Here is an 18,809-nt window from a genome sequence, read left to right on the forward strand (position 1 = left end):
GTTGGGGTAGCAGCTGCAGCAAAAACAAAAGCACAACAGCAGAAACTGCATCAGGTTTATTTATTTTATTTGATTAAATTGTGAGCAACAACGAGGCAAGCAAAAACAAAACAAAAACCCAACAAATGAGTGAGCAATGTGCGTGCGACGCCGGAGTTCCAATGACCCGCATGGGTTGCAATTGCAATTGCACTCTAAGCTGCCCCAGAGCCCCCGAAATCCCTCTCTCATTCGATACTGGTTTTGCAAGAGGGGTAACCCAAGAACAATAGTGCATGACAGGATTATGGAAATCTTTAGGGATCCAAAAGAGTTGAAGTAACTAGAAAGTGATTTAAATTGGTTTACTTTTTATATAAATAAGTTTCAATTTGTATCCATAATAATTTGGTTCTATTTTATTCTAATAAGCCACAAGGTATCCCCACTTCGATCAATCATCAATTTTAATTTTCCATTTTGTTGCAATTTTTAGGGTGCAGCCAGTCGGGCAATTTGTCAGATTTGCGTTTATTTTTTTTTATTCGTTTATTTAATTTTAGAATTGTGTGTGTGTGTATTTTTTGGCATTGATTCAAGTTCAACTTGGTTATAGGCGCGACTTGAATAAGCGGAAGTAGTAAGTGGAACAACATTTTGTCTGACTGTTTGTTTACAGATTCTTAAAAAAGGTAGCATATTGAAAAGATCAGTGGAAAAAGGTAAGACGATGGCTGTTGCATGAAGCCAGCATTGTAGTATCCTCCGAAAACTTGAAGACCGGCAGTTTCAATGCTCCGTTTGCAGTAGTCTCCATCGTAGTTCCATCCAATATATTCGTTTGTTCTCAGATTCTCCTGGCGTAGCCATTCCTCCAAAGGAGCAAAATATTCCCGAAGAGCACTGCCATCCAAGCGACCATCCCTGAAAGTTTCCTCAAGGACCTCTTGCCACGGTTGAGAGGCTCCCTTGGACATCAGAGTTCTAAAGTTGTTAAGAGAAAATTAGTAAAACACTAATCAATAACAACACAAAGTTTTATTACATTTTATTTACATAATTTTTCTTGCAGCTTTAATACTTTAAGCATTTTTTTAGGAAAATTATATAAACAATGAATGAAAATGAACAAAAGTAGTTTAAAAAGATTTATGATGGCAGTAACATATATCTGTTAAATGGTTTTATGTTGAAATAAAAATTAAAAAAAAAAACCAAACAAGAACACATGTTAGTTATACGTTTATACTTTTTAAATTGAAATACAATAACAGCCTTCATTATATAAACAATGGATGGAAATGGACAAGAGTAGTTTAAAACGATTTATGATGGCAGTAACGCGAATCTGTGAAATGGGTTTATGTTAAAATCAATATAAAAAAGAACATCAAAAATACATTTTGCCCATACATTAATTCTTTTTAAATTAAAAATCAATAACAGCCTAATGCTTACGTCAAAAACTAGAAATATATACGGCAATACACCATTTGGCTAATTTATTCTTTAGAATTTGATCAAGTTCAGATGATGTTGCTGACTTTTATATTATGAAATTTAAAAGCTTTCCAGGTGTTTTTAATAAATATTAGTTTGTTTGTTTAAATTATTGATTTTCAATAAATATTTGTCATATAAAAGCGTTGTAAACAACTTACTTGAGAATATTTCCTGCTGCTGGCTGTCGGTAAATGTCGCATTGGTGGAGTGGCTTCCTGGGATCCCCCGGGATGTATTGTCCAGATTCACGGCAAAGACCTCGATAGATTTGGAACTGCAGAACCGTGGAGAAAAAGTATCTGCAAGTAGAGGGAAACATGTATTTAATTCATGATTTCGATTTCGAGTTAGACCGCGGTCACGCTTCTTGGTCAATGTAAATATTGTCATTTGTTTCAAGTGAGAGTTGAGAGCTGAATCAGTTTGTGAGTTTGGTGTTGGCGGTTGTCAGTTTTTTAAGCTGCACTCGACGAGTTGTCCGAACGAGCGGCATTCTGGCTCAAGGTCGAGCTCCAGTTGAAGCCTTTAACTGAAGCAATTCGCTGCGGCGGACAAACCAAAGTCGTTCTCTTGCAGTTTCGAAATCATGCAAAAGTCAATTTTTGTGGTCTTGTAATTGCCATTTGCTTTATGCTCATTTAATCACATTTATGTTTATGGCATTTTTATTGTATTTTTATGGCGACGGCTGCGCAATCAAGCAGCAATTATACAAAAGGTAACTTCGAATTGGCTTTATCCTAAGCAGCTAAATTTCGCTTTTAAATAGGAACTATAATTTCGAAGAAACACTTTTTTCTTTTGTGCCAAGTCACTGTTTATTGATTTATAATCATTATGCAATATGTTGGGAACGTTTGGGGATTTTTTAAGCATACAAAACTAGCAAATAAGTTGAGGGCCAAGAACAAGTTCAACTAATGGATTTCTTTTGTTTCTCTTCTTTTCTAAATGAGAGGGAAGACTTTATAATTTGTTTTCGGCCTTCTGCTTGGGGGTTCCCCATTCAGAGTTTCAAACATGAAGTTGAAGTGTTAAAATAGAGGTCTTGGGTCGTTCGATTCCCATTATCACCCCCGCCCCACATAATACCAATGTACATTCCTCCCAGCGAGAATGTTGCAAGTGGGGTTGAGGAAAAAAAAAATGGCATTTTTAATGCTCACTTTTCACAATGTTCGATCACGGCTGCAAGACTCCCAGACGTAGAGACAACGTGCCCCGGCACCATTAAGTGCATCAGCATCGGCAACAGTAACAACAACAGCAACACTGCAACTGCAACTGCAACCACTTGGCTTGGTGGTTCAGTGGCTCAGTGGCTCAGTGGATCGGTGGATCGCTGGCTCTGGTGGTGTGTTATGTTTTTGGCACTTGGCAGCGGTTGCCACATTGCCACATCGTCGCCACATTTTCCCAGAGACGCGACATGACCCAATAACAGGGATTAGGCAGCTGCTTTAGTTGGTGTGGTTCGTTGTGGTGCTGCTGCTGTGCTGTACTGCTATACAGCTCCACTGTTTTACTGCTTGCCATTCATTCGTTCAATCATTCAATCAAACACTCGGCCAGTCTGGCCGTCTTGGTCCAGTCAATCAGAGCCAACATTGTCGGCAATTAGTCCAATTTTTGTTGCTGCCAGAGCACCTAAGCTGCTCTGTGCTAAAATTAAATGTTGCGAAAATTCTTTTCAACGTCTTGGCGACATGGAACATGTGTTTCATGAAAAATATGCGAAAAATCTTTAATTTTTCAGAGAGACCACAAAGCGAGTGCGATTATCCAATGGCCGCGGGGCGTATGAGCGATGTCGTTTATGCGATCGCTGCTAATGATCGGTTTTCGGGTTCTCGTCTCGTTGCCGAGCCATTCATTTGGCCAATTGTTGAATGGACCAGCCAGCTGAGCGATCGTTGGCCATTTTCCCCTTAAGCAGGCGATCGATGGCAATTGACATTTCTGCTTCTGTCCGTCTTGTTTTGCGGACAATCAAAAGACTTCAGCCGCTAACTTCTTGCACAATGCCGGTTTTTCGTTTTTCGCGATTTGTGACTCTCCACTCAAGGAAAGCAAAGAGGAAAATTTTCATTTAACTAGTTTCTGAGTGCCTGGCTTACCCACACTAACGAATCGAGTACTCTAGTTTTTCCGTAAATGGCGTGCTTATAGATTTCTAGTTTGAGCTTATAATTTAATTCAAGTTTGATTCTTCCAACTGATGTGAATGTCGCCCGTTGAGGTCACACTGGGTTACTGCTGTCTCGGATCGCTTTTGGTTTAGTTTTCTTACTTAGTTCAGTAGTAGTTTTCTAGCCAGTTGCCAGTTGCCAGTAGCTGATTGCCATGCCCCTAAAGTGGTTCAATGTCCATGACTGACTGATTGACTGGCGGACCCATGAGTGCATTCAATCGTTTCGCGAAAACTTTTCGGTCTGCCTCAAATTATTGTGCCGCCTGTAATTTGCTGCTAATGTTGTTACTCTTAGGCCAAAAAATCACTTCTTATTGTTTCGCTTGACAAAGCGAAAATTGCTTGAGAGTTACACATTTTTTGGGTTTCTTGTTTTCTTCTTTTTTTGTTTTGTTTTTTACGGCCGACCTTGACTTTCATGAGCATGTTCATCGGGTGGAAACGGGTCAGGTTTTGTAATGGAGTTGGCAGTGGGGGAATCCGAGAGCAATATCAATTAATTATAACACTCCGAGTTCATGACTTTCAAGTTACAATTTTGCGACAAAACATTTGGTTCATGAGGTTTTAATGTTGTGAATTTTCCCACATTGATTTAAGGCCCAGATTAGTACTATTAATTTTGTAAGATCACTTTGTATTGCAAAAATTCCAAAACAAATTTTCTGATAAAATTTTACTTTAAAGCACTGGGTATAAAAATGAAAACGATATTTTATATAATAAAATTATTCATCAATGCAATTATTGTTATTATATTGTCCCGTTTTTTGTATTAAGCCCGAAATGTCAAATTGATTCCTTTCGGAATATTTAATGGCCATAAAATAATTTCAATCTCCCACTGGCCGCACTAATTCACAACTTTTAGATTTATTTAAATATTACCAAAATTTATGCGCATTTGTAATGTGCATTTTTTGTAAACAAAAATTGAAGCCAAGCAAAAAAAAACTGGTTGGTTGTCGGAAATCGTTTAGGCTTTTCACTTGATATGTCAAAATGCCAAAAAGTTTGCACAGAAAACGTGGCCCGATGCCGAAGTGAAGCCAATGGCCGGGGTATTAGGCATACGCCCTGTTGGCCACACCGCTCTCTTGGCCAGCAAATCATTTAAGCGCCATGGGCGTGGGGTCTAAACAAACTAAGGCGACCACGACAACGAATGGCCAACAGCTTCCTTCAAAGATCGCGACTCAGATGGCTTAGTTTTATTTTATTTCATTTTTTTTTTTTTACCGCGCCGACTGCTTTTTTTCTCTTGTCGTTTAGAAACATTGCGGATGCAGTCGCTCCAAGTCGGCAAGAAGTCGGTCCGGTTTTTGTCTTGGCCATAAATAGAGTTCGAGTTGATGTCGACGTGGATGGCGATTCAGTACGTTGCACAATGCACTTTCAGTTTCGGATTCCGATTCCGATTTCAACTCCAATTCCGATCCGTTCGCGGCAGCACATTGCTCATTTTCGAGAGAACGACACAGCCAATTGCTTTGTAATTCCACTCTTAATTGTATCATTATTTATTGTTCTAGATCCGCTATTTGGTGCCTAATTAGCATATAATTCGAGTTCACTTTTGTTTGTGTCTCGATTGTCGCCGCTAGATCCGTGCGCATAAATCAATATCTACTTAGCCCAATCGCCAGACAAACAAATCCAATCCAATCCAATTCAATCCACTCGAGGCAACCCAGACTCGTGCCAGCGAACTTGATCTAATTCCTTTTGGAATCGCCATAAAGCGGCTATGTTCGCCGTAATGATTATTTTTATTTTTTATCATTTTACGTTATTTTTTTAGGTTGGCTGGTTTGCAAAAAGTTGTAAAAGTGTTTGCCGTTTGGCAAGGTAGGCAAAATAAAACGGTTTAAAAAAGAATCATTTGCGCTGGCAGCTCATAACTTTTATGATGATGGACGGTTCGAAAAAGTGACGAGGATCGCTTTAATGCTGAGGTCAAGCTGAATATTTTGCGCTCCGGTTGTTTTCAAAAAATGGTTAATAAAAATAAAAAAAATTTTATTACATGTGTTTAAGTTAATTACCTCGTAGGGTTATTGATTTATGTACATTTTTTGGAAATAAAAAGTTTGCCAAAAAGCAATGGCTTGGATTGACTTGATTAAAAATTTCGTTACACGTTGGTTTGTCTTGTAAGTCAACATATTGCAGATTGAAAAATCCCAGAGCGCTTTCCAACTTACAATTGTGTGAATAATCGCGTGCAACTTGGCGTCGCAAATGAGTGAAGATTGCCACCGAACGCCGGCCAAGTTGCGGCCCTAATAAGCCTAATTATTATCTGGCTAATTTGGGGCCTCTTTGGCATTCCCGAAGACCAAGTCACTTGGCCGGGCTCTAGAAAACAGACCGCAACAGCGTGCCCAAGAGTCGCAACAGCCGACCATTAACACACTCCGAACAATTGGCCATAAATCAGCAGGCGGCAAATGCAACAAGGGGGCAACGAAGAGGCTGTGGACACTGGGCTAACTGCAGTTATTGTTGTCGTTATAATCAATGAATTACGTCGCATCGGTTGACCACAATTTATGGCGACTTCGAACATGAGAATCCGCACAGCGACTAAAAATGCAAACTGACTCGAAGCCGAAAGCCAAAAGCCAAAAGCCAAAAGCCGAAATGCAACGGCAGCAGCTTTTAGGGGAAAGGGGTTAAGGGAGGCGAATGAGGTTCAATCGCCTGGCTTTGATGTTGCAACCGCATCCACAAGCAGCATGCCACGCCCCCTTCTCTTTACCTTTGCGCCCAGACCACCCTCCGAATCGGAGTATCTGGTGGTTACGTCTGACAGAATTGTAACGCTAGCTGTTGTGGCCAAACAGCTGCAGTGGGAGCTCGGCTGACTTGGCCCTGTTCCAAGTGGCCAAGCACAGAAAACGACACATTTTCTGCAGAAAAGTAAAAGTGGTTAACTGCACAAGCAAACTGTGGTTGCGTTCGAGTCTCGGAAAAGCCATCTAACAGAAGTAAAGACCCAGAACATTGCTCTTTTGTGGTCAAGGGCGATAATCAAATGCAAATCAAGTTGGCCCATAGACGTAATCCAGTTAGTCGCCATTAAAAACGTTAGATAACCCATAACAGATTATCAAATGCTTACATTAAAAACGATCGCCTTAATATTCATTCTAGTGTTTTTGTTTTTTGGTGATTACAGAATGATATGCAAATTTAACAGGCGGCCAAATGGATTTTGTTATCAGTAGCTTTGTAGTTTTGTCTGCTTCTGACGTCAAAAAACAAAACTAGGAAAAAACTTAGCCTAATTATGTTTGGAAAATGGATATGGATATAAAGAGAGCAGTGTGCATTTTGAATAATAAGCTTGTTAATAAAGCCACTGCTTGTTCGATAATTAAGATCTGCATACAAAGCTCAGAGATTGAAATATTCAAACTAGTGTTATAAAATTTAAATTTACCAGTTGCTTATCATTTGCTTGCCAGAAATCTAAAAAGTGTTCTAGAATATCGCTAATAACGGCAGCAAAGATGTCATATATTTTTGATAGTTGTCCAACGGGTCAATAAGGAATAAACCATTAATGGTTCGGAATAGCAAATATCGTTTCTCGATACAAATTAAACACGCTTTTAGACAAGCTGTTTTATTTTATTAGTCCAGCTCGAAAAAAACTCAAAACAAAACATTTTTGAATTTGGAAAGCTGCTTTTTATATGCCGATCGCTAAATGTTTGTTTTAGTTTGATTGCCTTTGTAGAATCTGAGTTAGACAATAGAAAATGCTAATTTCTTTCCCGACAGCTAAGACTAGACAATAGGATTAGTCAATCACGGTGCACGCATATCATTTTGGCTGTCAGATGGTTGGATGGAGTGGAGTCCAACATTCAACAGGTTTCATTTTGCGCATTAACAAATAATTATGCTGGCAATTGCCAAATCACGGACTCAGCCCGGCTGATATGTAATCTGATTTTGTGCAAATGCAGCGGCAATTTTCCGTCCCCTTGCAGCGTCGACCCACAAAGATAAAGGCCTTTCACTTTTGCGGCAGAGTGCAAATCTCACGCATGCCACCCGATCCAAAGTTACAGTGTTCCAGTCGCAGTTGCAGATCCATTTGCAATCCCAGTTGGGGTTCCACGCCACAATCTCCCACCAATCGGTGCGTTGCCGATAATTGGTTTCGAATACGAAACCCGATCCCTCTCGGCCCAACGGTTATGCCCAGCTTGCAACGTTGTTGCATCAGCTTGCAGCACCCCCAACTGAATGAAATCCTTTCCGCCACGCGAATTAAGACATTATCCATCAAAGAAGCCGAAACATTCCAATATCGATGCTTCCGTTTTCACCTTGTTGCTGCAGGAAATGCAAACTAGAAATGTGAGACATTCGAAGGTGGTAAGAAAACCAGACAGCCTTATTATGACATCAATGGAAATTGAGTAGCCACAAACCTTTCCTCAGGTGATAATATTATCAAATGATGCAGAAAGCACAAGCTTTGAATATCAAATTTTCGATTATTTAAGCATTATCAAATGGTTCAGAAACAAGAAGACTTGAATATCATATTTAATTTTATGTGAACAGGTATCACAATATCTAAGCAACTGCATAAATGTTCAAAAATACTTGAACAATTGCAATCACTTTTTTTATGAAAACGAATTAATTGTCAGCTTCAATAAATTCAAAATTAATTCAATAAATCCTTTAACCGCTAAATCTGTTTTTATTTATTTATTTTGCTTAACTGTTTAAAGATTTATATAGCTTATGCAATAATAATGGTTTCTTTAACCTTTTTATTTATTAGTCCGATAATTATAAACGTTTTATAATCAATTTGAAATTGATTAAATTCTAAGTAGGTACTATGTTTTAAATAAAACAAGATAACGACCTCCCCCTTTTCCAGATTTATAGCTCCATAATTTAAATTGCAATCCTGATTAATAAATATGTTATTAATAAGCTATATTTTGAGTGTCTTAATGGAATCAAAACAAAAGCTGATAGAATTTGTATTGAGCGGACACAATGTTATTGATTTTTAGAATCAGGTTTGGATAAAACTTCTGATTTCTGAAGCTTGGCAAACAAAACATAACACTTTTGATGGACATTTGACCTTTAGCGGAGATATATCCTCAGAACAGAATGCTAAGAAACCCGAAGACTTTTTACCGAAATAAAAACATAAACAAGAAATAATTCTAGTACGTTCTCTGGGATTTTCCCAAGATAAATTCAAATTCAAGATTTTAGTAATTTATTTAATTTGCTTTTTTATGGTACCAAATTGATCTGATCAAATTTGCACCTATATTTTATGAGCCACTTTCAAGTCGGCGGCTAAAACCACCAATACCAACAAAGCAGGGCTTGAAATGCGAGAGTGTTGGTAAGGTTTTCTGGTATTGGTGAGTGCTTCCGCTTGCCACTTTCCGAGCTGCACTAACACACCTGCAAAGGTGACTAACACACGCGAAAACAAAGCCAAACTCAGAGCTTTCAAGAGAGCATTTAGCCTGGCTTTTACTGGGAAAAGCTTTTGGAAACCGCTCAGCGACTTGGTTTGGCGGCGTTTTCAGTTTCGTTTTGACACAAAAACTCTTTGGGGGTATAAAAGCGCGCCACTGACCACAGACAGCATCCAGTCAAAGGTTTGGAATCGCTTGTGATTCTACAATCCTTCCACAGTCTATTTAGCTGTTACTGAGTTGCTTGTAAGTGAAGTTAAATTTTGTTAGTTTCTAAAATTCGTGTATAACTCTTTGTGAAAACAAAGTCAAATTTTAAGCCGTGATTTAAAAAATTTAAATTTGTGTTCACGTGTGTGCTTTTTAATTAGTTTAACTACTCAGAGAATTCATTCATTCATTGAAATTAAACTTCTTACTGCTGTTATTATTTCAAGAAAATCTATGTTAATTTTTGTAGTAATAACTCAATTGTTTTCTTTGTCTACTTACAGCCTTGGCAAGTTCCAACAGATCCACAATGAAAGTATTCGTAAGTACAATAGACATAAAGAATTTAATTTGTTAGATAAACCATCAATTTCTGATTGATGAGCAAGAAATTCAATTTAACATGTAATTAAGCGTGGGAAGTCTAGAAAACAGAACCATAGAACCGCAATTGATTTCATATAGAACAATACTCATTAGATTTAATGTAGCACTACTGCTCATGTGAACTGTTTGCAATTGTTTACCTATCCATCTTCATAGACTTCCTTAAAGCATTCAATCTGGTAAATTGCATACACCAGAGTTGAACTGCTCGCAAATGAGCAACTTCAACTTGAGCGAAATGGCTAATAAGCGTCTATTAAGCGAACGATCATAATTGGAGTGCCAGCCACGTCTTATAGCAGGCCGTAATCAACTGGGTTCATGTGCCCAATTAAAGCCAACTCCGACAAATCCGAGTGCACTCGCCGAGTCACAAACTGCGTATGCGTAACGCGACGCCGCCAGTCGACGGCAGCCGGAAAGTGGGCGAAGTCTACTTTTGGGGCGTGGCTCTGCAATGCGTTATTTATGCGCCGCACGCACGAATTTCACTTGACCATTTGAATCGCAAAAGAGGGCGATGAGACAACGGACACACAATGCGAATCGGGCGACATATCGCCCTCGCTTTCTAATGCGGTTACCTAATCGATCAAACTAGGCAATGGGTCATAAAATGGGTCTGCCTTTCGGTTGGGTAATGGGTATTGCATATTTTTACACAGAATCGGTTCAGCTTAGCTAGGCTTTTAAGTGGAGAATTGGGGATGTATATAAATATAAATAAATATACAGGTATATAGTAAATAAATAAGTAAATTACCAGTCAATAAAAAACAACATTGAAACAAATTTATTAGACTACCAAACCTCTAAAATAGCAATACAGAAAAGATCCGAAATTGTTTAAAACCACTAGTAACAAAATGTAAGGATAGATTTTAATCCTCACCATAAAGACAAAATCTCACTTGAGATATAAGAAAAATTCAATTTGGAAAGAAAAAGCAGTATTAAATATTTGGGTAAAGACTTTGTTTAAGACTTTTACCTCTGCACACTTAGGAATATTTATTCGGAATTTTACTTTGAGGATATCCTAGCTCTTAACCACTCCTAACCAAGCGCAATTCCGTTGCAGATCTGCTTAGCCGCGCTGCTGGTGGCCTCGGCCTGCGCCAGCAAAACCGAAGGCGAGAAGGTGCCGCTGGAGAAGAAGCTGGACAAGCGCGGCCTGCTCGACCTGGGCTACGGCTATGGCCACGCTGGTCTGGACACCGGCTACCTGGGCCACGGCTCCATCTCCGGCTCCAGCTACGGACACGGCTACGGACTGACCGGCCACTCGGCTCCCGCTGCCATCGCTGTGGGTCACAGTGGACCGGCGATCGCCGTGGGACACACCGCTCCCGCCGTTGCCGTCCACCACGCCCCCGCCCCCTATGTGATCAGCAAGCAGGCCGATGTCCACAAGACCATCACCATCACCAAGGGAATCCCGGTGCCCGTCCACGTCGACCGTCCCTACCCGGTGGTCCATGAGAAGCGTGTGCCCGTCGAGGTTAAGGTGCCGGTGCCCCAGCCCTACGAGGTCATCCGCAAGGTGCCCGTGACCGTTAAGGAGTACGTGAAGGTGCCCGTGCCAGTGCCCCAGCCCTACGAGGTCATCCGCCACGAGAAGGTGCCCGTCCATGTGCCCGTCGATCGTCCCGTTCCCGTCGAGGTGCCCAGGCCATACCCCGTGCCGGTGGCCAAGCCCTATCCCGTCTACGTGGAGAAGGCCGTCAACGTGCAGGTGCCCGTCCACGTGGACCGTCCCTACCCCGTCTACGTGAAGGTGCCCGTCGTCTCGCACTCCGTGGTCAAGCACGCTCCCTCCATCGCCGTCAGCAGCTATCCAGTTAGCTCCATTGGCCACGACTCCACCGTCTACGCCGATCATCACGGTTACCACAAGTAGAGCGGAGAAGGTATAATTTCCATTTGGAGCGAGCGGACGGACGGACTGTCTGGACTGTCTGGAAATGAGCCGAAGGAAACAAAAATCTAGCAACATTTTCAATTTCTTCTACTCCAGCCTCCTCCCTCTCCGAACCCATCCAAAAAACTACAAAAGAACAAAAAAATACAAAAAAAATACCCTCGAGGAAGTCCAACTTCCGACCTGCCACTCTCTGTAGCTGTTAAGAACGCCCCCCCAAGATGATACAACAAACAATGCCTTTTGTAAATTATTTCCAATCCAGCCATCCAATGGAAGCCATTGTGCTGGGCAGAAAAATCCAGGTTTAGGATAAATACCAGCTAACTGTTTGTAAATTTCACCATTTATGGACAGTTTAGCCGGGAATGTTTATCAGTGAAAGGTTTCGCCGCACAATGAATTGAATGGATAAAAACAGAAATATCGATGTGAAAATCTATTAAGGACAAATAAAATAAAAATGTATAAAATATATATCCCATTGTCTTTGTCACTGGTTCGCTGCTGGAAATAGTTTACCATCGGGTTCTTTGTTATCGCATATCTTGTATATATATTTTGTAAATAAAGAGTATGTCGTTATTAAAAAAAGTGTTTTTTGAATGGTGGTCGCTTTCAAGCAATTTTTTTTTTTAAATTTTTTTTAATAAAGAGTAATTTCCTGAACATTTGTTAGTGTTTATCGTACACATTCTGTGTATTTACTAGATAATAGCTGTAATCTTTTAGATGTTATCGCAGATTAGTAAAAAAAAGTAAAACATGTAAAAAAAGAAAAACAAAAAAAGGTTTTCAAATTATTTCCTTAAAAAGTTTTAAAAACTACATAAAGTCACATATCCAATTACAATGAACTTAATACCTTTTCAATGTTTTCAAAAGCAAAAATAAATTTTTAAGTAAATACTTTCGAAAATTTCAAGGCAACAAAAAGGGATACCAGTAATTATTTTACAACAGTCAAATGTGAATTCCTCATGGCTGTAATTAAGTGCAGCTTAAACCTTAATAAATCAATTATACTTAGTCAAAATACTTGTATCTCGACACCTTCCTGGTCCTTAAATCCCAAAATCCTCTCACCATGCCAGTCATTTAAGATGACATGACCCAAATTGGCGAAGCAATTGCAATCAGACGGAAGGAGACGTAAAGTCATAGGCTAATCGATTACAGGCCAACAGATGTAAAAAGCCAAGATGAGCAGTGATCAGATTAAGACGAGACGTGCGCAAGGTCGACCACAGTGTTGGCCAAAGATGACGTGCACTTCTCCAATCCTATCCATTCCCAAGTCGACGTCAGTCGGGTTCATTTAAAAGTCGCTCGTAAATTTCAGTAACATTTTAGCCGCGTGCGTAGGACGACTGACCGACGGACGGACAAACAAAAAAAAAAAAAGAAAAGAAGAGTAGACACATGATATTTAATGTCGGTTTTCAGCTTTTTACGACAAGTGAACGAACTAAGCGGGGTTTTTCCTCATCAAATACCAAAATATCAACTTTCAAACTGCAAAAACTTCTGAGCGCATGTTTGCTTTTTTGATGAATTGAATCAATTAAGTTTAGGGCTATTTAGCATTTGTTTACTTCAAACCAAAAAAAAAAACTGAAAAATCCGGTTCGGCCATCTTACTTATTACCCAAACGAGGGCAATTAAAACAGTTTTTCTAAACTTGCTTACCATATATTAAAGATCAGCGCATTTACTTTCGGGATGATCCGTTTGTGCTTTAATGCCCAGGGGCCAAAGCCCTCTGGGGTTAGACTTTGGTTTCTTGATCCCAAGGACGTTGCTCGTGCCAAAGACGGAACTAAAACAACTTTCTAATAAAAAATCACCCGTTCTTGTTAATTCTCTGACTTAATTTCCTTCGACTACGATTCGATTTAGAAACAAAAGAGAGCCGATCCGCCTGACCGGCGGGACAGAATTAGAACCAGTTCCAGGCCAAAGAATTCATTTCGATTTGCCCGAAGGTCGGCGGCTTTGCGGACAGCATTTGCACACATCCATTTTTTTGGGGGCGTGGCTGGGGCACTCCGCACTTACATGCACTCGTAATTCAGTATTTTTAACCATAATTTGTTCAGAATTATATTCTCTGCTCTTGACTGCGACTCTTGTGCACGCCACCCGTAGGTGTTGTGCAAATGTGCATATTCCCATTCTTATACTCATACTTGTATGTAGTGCATACTGCATTAGTTTCGTTCTTGACTTGGTTTGTGTTTCGGGTTATGCAACGATTGCAATTATAAAGCGGATCTCTCTACCAAGCTTAATTGTCACGGAGCTGAGGGTCTAATTACATCAAATTAGTTAGAACAAGAATGCCAAAGTTGGTCAATTTCCATTTGCTACATAGTAATTAGTATGTCTTAATGGTTGTTAATTGCATGCAGTGAATAAAGCCCTATCTTAAGGTAACTTGATCTCAACTGCTGGTGAACCCTATTTATAATATGGAAAATATAAGTAAAATACTCAATTTTAAATCTTAACTGGTTCGCTCTTTAAATTAAATTTATACTGATGTAGATGTATGTTTTCCTTGTACAACCTCTACTTCAATATGCATAAGCAACATCCGCGATATCAGCGAAGCTCATAACTGGAGCACTGTCAACTCATGAATTATTGGCTCAGTATCCGCCCATAATCGAAAAATAGATCCCACACACGCCGCATCGATTTGCTGGAGGAATTGCCTGAGTTGCAGCATTTACGCAATGATAACCATTCCGGCTAAAAGACAAGACAACAAATTGCGGCAACCGACGGTGGCCAATTAAAACCATATTTCTTGCGTCGATCAGCGGCGGCGGCGGGGAGATCGGTATCGGTGGGAATGACTTTGATGATGGGGGAGGTACGCATATTTGCTGGAAGCTGAAACTTAATTAATTGCCACAAAATGATGGAGACACAATCGCAAACGGCGGACGACAAAAGATGGCAAGCTGAAAACTGAAAACTGAATTTTTCGCAATTCTCGTCTGAGAAAAGGCCACCGAAAAGACGTTCCACATGTTGCCAAATGCGAAACTTTTGCTCTAATGAGCAACTATCCAGTCGTCGGCGATTTGAAGGTCACCGCCAACTTGTCCATCGCCAAAATCCAAGCCGAATGCGTCTGCAACGTCAAACAGTTGTCGACCGATTGCGAAATGAATTGGTTTAATTTTAGTATTTGATTTTTTTTCCTTTTGCCAAAATGCATGTCGGTTTGCTGCCAGCAGTTTGCACAGAAATCACGACAAAAAAAAAAAACTAACTTGCACCAGTTTCTCGATCGAAAAAAACTCAAAACCCAAAACCGAAACCAAAAACCGAAACTCAAATCGCGAACGTAATCGAAGTCGCCGGTGCGCAAGTCAAGTGAAGCGAGCGTCTTTGGCAATCTGGAAATCCCAGTGACTCCTACCCAATCCGAAACCCCCCTCCCCCGCACTGAACCCCATCCAAAGACCCTCCCACAAGATCTCCCCGAGTATCGTATGTGTCTTCTATTTTTGCAGGCCCTGCAAATGTACTATTGCCGCTTCATTTGGCCAGCCAACGGCAATTGAAATACTAGTTATAACCACAATGCAATTGACATGGTGCATGATCGCATTTCAGCTAAATGCTAAAGCCGTTGACCCCGCCACGAAGAGTTGTAACTCAAGATAATATATTAGAATAATAGCAAAAGCTATATAAGCTGGCAATATAATCCTGTTAATTACAGATAACTGTGTCGTTTCTGAACGATTTATTTATTAGCTACAATTGGGTTAATGTAGCACTAATTTAATAGCTGGTTTTATTTCGGTTTAATGGTTCCCTTGCTTACACAACAATTGTAAAGTGTTATTTCAATTAGATTAACTTTTTTATAATTATTTTTTAAGTTGTTATCTGTATTATTTTATTAAATTAAAATCACCATTTATTTAGCACTCACTTTTAACGTACCAGTATTAACAGCTCAAAAGCTCACCCCTTTTTCAGGTTAAGACTTAACTATTAAGTTAATAAAGTCTCTCGAATAGAGTTCCTTTTTTGGATTCCCAAGCACCTGTCCACTCCATCCATGTCGTACTCCAGATCATATCTCGACGCCGGCTTACGACTCGACCTCCTTGACTTCTGGCTAACTGCCTGTCCGAACTCATCTCCGCCCCATCTGATGGTGCATTCAAATTGCAAACAATTAGGCGCACAAATGCTACCGCATCGCATTCAATCGCATTATGCAATCGCTCTTTTGAATTATGGCTGTAAATTGTCTGGTCTGGCCTAGTCTCGAACACGGGTGTGTGCTGCGCGAATCCTTTCACCTGCGTCCACTGAACGAAACAAAAGACTCAGGCAACGAACTCGAGTCCAGCGCGATTTATTCCCATTGCATTTTGCAGTTTCCGTATTGAAAGTGTTTCTCCGCGGCTGTGGACACTCCTTCAAGTTCTCTATCTAAGTCACAAACTGTGCCAAACGAACCAACGCCTTTTGTGGGGATGCCATTCAACATCCAAACAGTTCCAAATTGAATAGAAAAAATCTCTTGGTAAACATCTTTCCCAAAAGCCAACAAAAAATCAAACTACACCAGCGGCAGATTCCCAAATCTGGCTGCTGCAACAGGCAACTGCAGGAGTCCAGCCAACTACCATGCTGCGACTTGCTGCAGCTGCTCGAAAAAAAAAAAAAAAACTAAGCGATACTTTGGAAAAGTTGCATAATTTTTGTTTTTGCATTTTAGGTGCTGTTGCTGCTGCTGCTGCTGCTTTTGTGGCGGCTTTTGGAGTCACCCAGTTAGTGTGTCACTGTGGCATTTGCAGCAAACTGGCTCCGTTTTCTGTCCATTCATTGTCTTCTGTGGGATGGCTGCTGTTGATATTAGTAATTTTTTATTTCACAAAGTCGAGTCGAGTCATGACATGTTGTTGCAGTTGAATCATTTGACTAATTTTTCATTGATCTGTGTGGGCGTGGCAGGCGGGTACTTGGCTAAATGTCAATCGAGCAATTGAAGCTGCCTATTAGTTTGGGTTAGTTAGGCAAATTAAGTTAAAATAACCCAAAAGCTCCATTTATATAAGATTTGTAAAGTTCATTTCAAATTACCTACTTACAGAAATCCATAAACATAATGTACTTTTTGAGTGTAGCAAATTAATTTATTTTATAGTTATAAAATTACTGCCTTTCTCATCATGTATTTCATTTCAGTTTTTTTTTTTTTTTTTTTTTTGTGTTGACAGCTTTGTTGCTTGGGAATTTTGAATGCTTGCTTCATTAAACTATAAATTTACATCTATTTGCAGGGTGTTACACACACTCTCACACTTTGTCGTCTTGCATAAAATGCAAAAACAAAAGTCGAGCAAACGACATAATTCCCAGGCCAACCAAACGATTGTGTTTCGTTTCTTATTTTTCCTTTTTTTGGATTTTGAGTTCTGTTTTTTCTGATCTTATTGTTTGCGAACTTTTTTGCACTAATTGCTGCGGATTTTTCGTACAAACGAACAATGGCCAGAGTTCAAAATGATTTATTTATTTTTCTTGCCAAACACGAGTTCGCCTCAAACATGGAATCAAGAATGTCAATGAAGTCGGCAGGCGAAATAAATGACCGCAGGAATGACGGTTAGACATAAAAAAAACTTCTCAGGATCTTAGATAATAAACAAAAGTTTGGAACACAACCAAAAAATAACTTAAATATTTTAAATAATTTCTGTTCCTCTTTTATATTTAATACCAGTATTTGCTATCTAGATTCCTAATTATCTTGCGGAGGCACTCACGACAAAGCTCAACTAATATCTTTATTTGCATTATTTACGATTTTCGGGCAGCCAAACTGGCTGCAGTAGGTGTTTTAAGTGGGCGTTGCAGGGGGCGTGCCAGCCAGTTCTTTACTGGAATCAGCCGCCAAAATCGGTAAGAAATCGGGGGCTGACACTCAGGTTCTGTTTGGAGGCTCTGAAGTCTGGTTCCGTGTGCACTTCGTGTTCGGCGGCAATCGAGGGCGGAGCGGCGGTATTGTCTTGGTCTGATAATTCAAGGTTCTCAGCGGGGCCGGGCCCCTAACCGCATTTGGCCAATTACACGGAAAATGTCAAATCGAAAGATTCGTTTTGGTCTTTTACTCTCTGCAACCCATTGTTAGTCCGAACCGGAGTTTTCCCAAAAAATATTACAGCAAGAGATTTAAGTGCGAACAGCCTGTCAAAGGTCATTATTGTTGTTAATTTCGTGGGTGTTGAGGTCAAAACAGTGGCAAAAAAAATAGAGTGTCCATCAAAAAACGAATCAAAAATTTGTTTTCGGCTCTCCGTTGACCTTTTTGCGGGCAATTATCAAACGGAAAAAAGAAGCAACAAAAATTGCTGCATGTAAACTGTTTTTTTTTTTTTCTAGACAATTTTCTTTGCTAACCAAACGTGCAGACCAAAGATAAACAAAAGCGAAACAAAATTAAATGTCGAAGGTTTTGCACGATTGTCTTCGACCCGAAGTTGGTACAAGTTTCTGTTTTTCTGGCCATTTCAATTGACAAATGTTATTTGCCCGGGCTCAAACCCAAGTCAAGTCGAACTCGGCTCAACCTCAAGCTAAAAATCCAAAAGACCTTAGCTCCAGCACGAAACCGTTTATGGCCATCCAAAAGGAAAATCTTTTGCCACTTCATTCGCATTCCAATCTCAATTCCGAAAATTTGGGTCAAATTATGTCGCTCGGCGTCTCTTTAATTATGATAAATTTCTGGCTGATCTACGACCGAGAAAAGACCCTGACTACTGAATGTAACAAACAGCCAAAAAGAAGTGCTCAATTAAATAAAGCACTTACTTTTTCAGCGTTTGCCGGCATTACCTTCGCAGTTTCCTTTCGGAACTTGTGATTGTGATAAATTGACCAGGCTTAAATTCGCTGATGAGCAGGGAGAAAATGAAGTGGATGACAATGAGACTTGATTGGTATCAGCAGCTTCCTTGTGCAAATCAACCGATCAAACTGCTCTGAGTTTGTCACATTGATTAAAAAAAAAAAAAAAAACTCGGCAAACATTCTCCACATATAAAGTATGTATTTGCAATCTGCGTAAATTCAATCAAGTTATAAGTTTCGGAGACTCCA

The 18,809-nt window shown here is 39.9% G+C and overlaps 2 protein-coding genes across 2 annotated transcripts in view; one reads left to right on the forward strand and one right to left on the reverse strand.

Moving 5' to 3' along the window:
* Positions 1-468: 468 nt before the first annotated feature.
* LOC108098337 (angiotensin-converting enzyme) overlaps positions 469-18,809 on the reverse strand; it is a 42,515-nt gene continuing 24,174 nt past the window's right edge. Inside the window, exons 8-9 of the mRNA XM_017201177.2 lie at positions 1,641-1,781; positions 469-963 (exon numbers count right to left, since the gene is read on the reverse strand). Of these exons, the coding sequence (XP_017056666.1) occupies positions 663-963; positions 1,641-1,781 (442 nt within the window). The 3' untranslated portion in view covers positions 469-662. The remainder of the gene's footprint in view (positions 964-1,640; positions 1,782-18,809) is intronic.
* On the forward strand, positions 9,282-12,145 carry LOC108098340 (zinc finger protein 512B). Its single transcript, XM_017201182.2, has 3 exons — positions 9,282-9,396; positions 9,645-9,682; positions 10,829-12,145. The coding sequence occupies exons 2-3, from the start codon at positions 9,671-9,673 to the stop codon at positions 11,645-11,647; spliced, it is 831 nt and encodes a 276-aa protein (XP_017056671.1). The 5' UTR covers positions 9,282-9,396; positions 9,645-9,670; the 3' UTR covers positions 11,648-12,145.

This window comes from Drosophila ficusphila, unplaced genomic scaffold, assembly GCF_018152265.1.
Source record: "Drosophila ficusphila isolate 14025-0441.05 unplaced genomic scaffold, ASM1815226v1 contig_712, whole genome shotgun sequence".
Taxonomy (NCBI): domain Eukaryota; kingdom Metazoa; phylum Arthropoda; class Insecta; order Diptera; family Drosophilidae; genus Drosophila; species Drosophila ficusphila.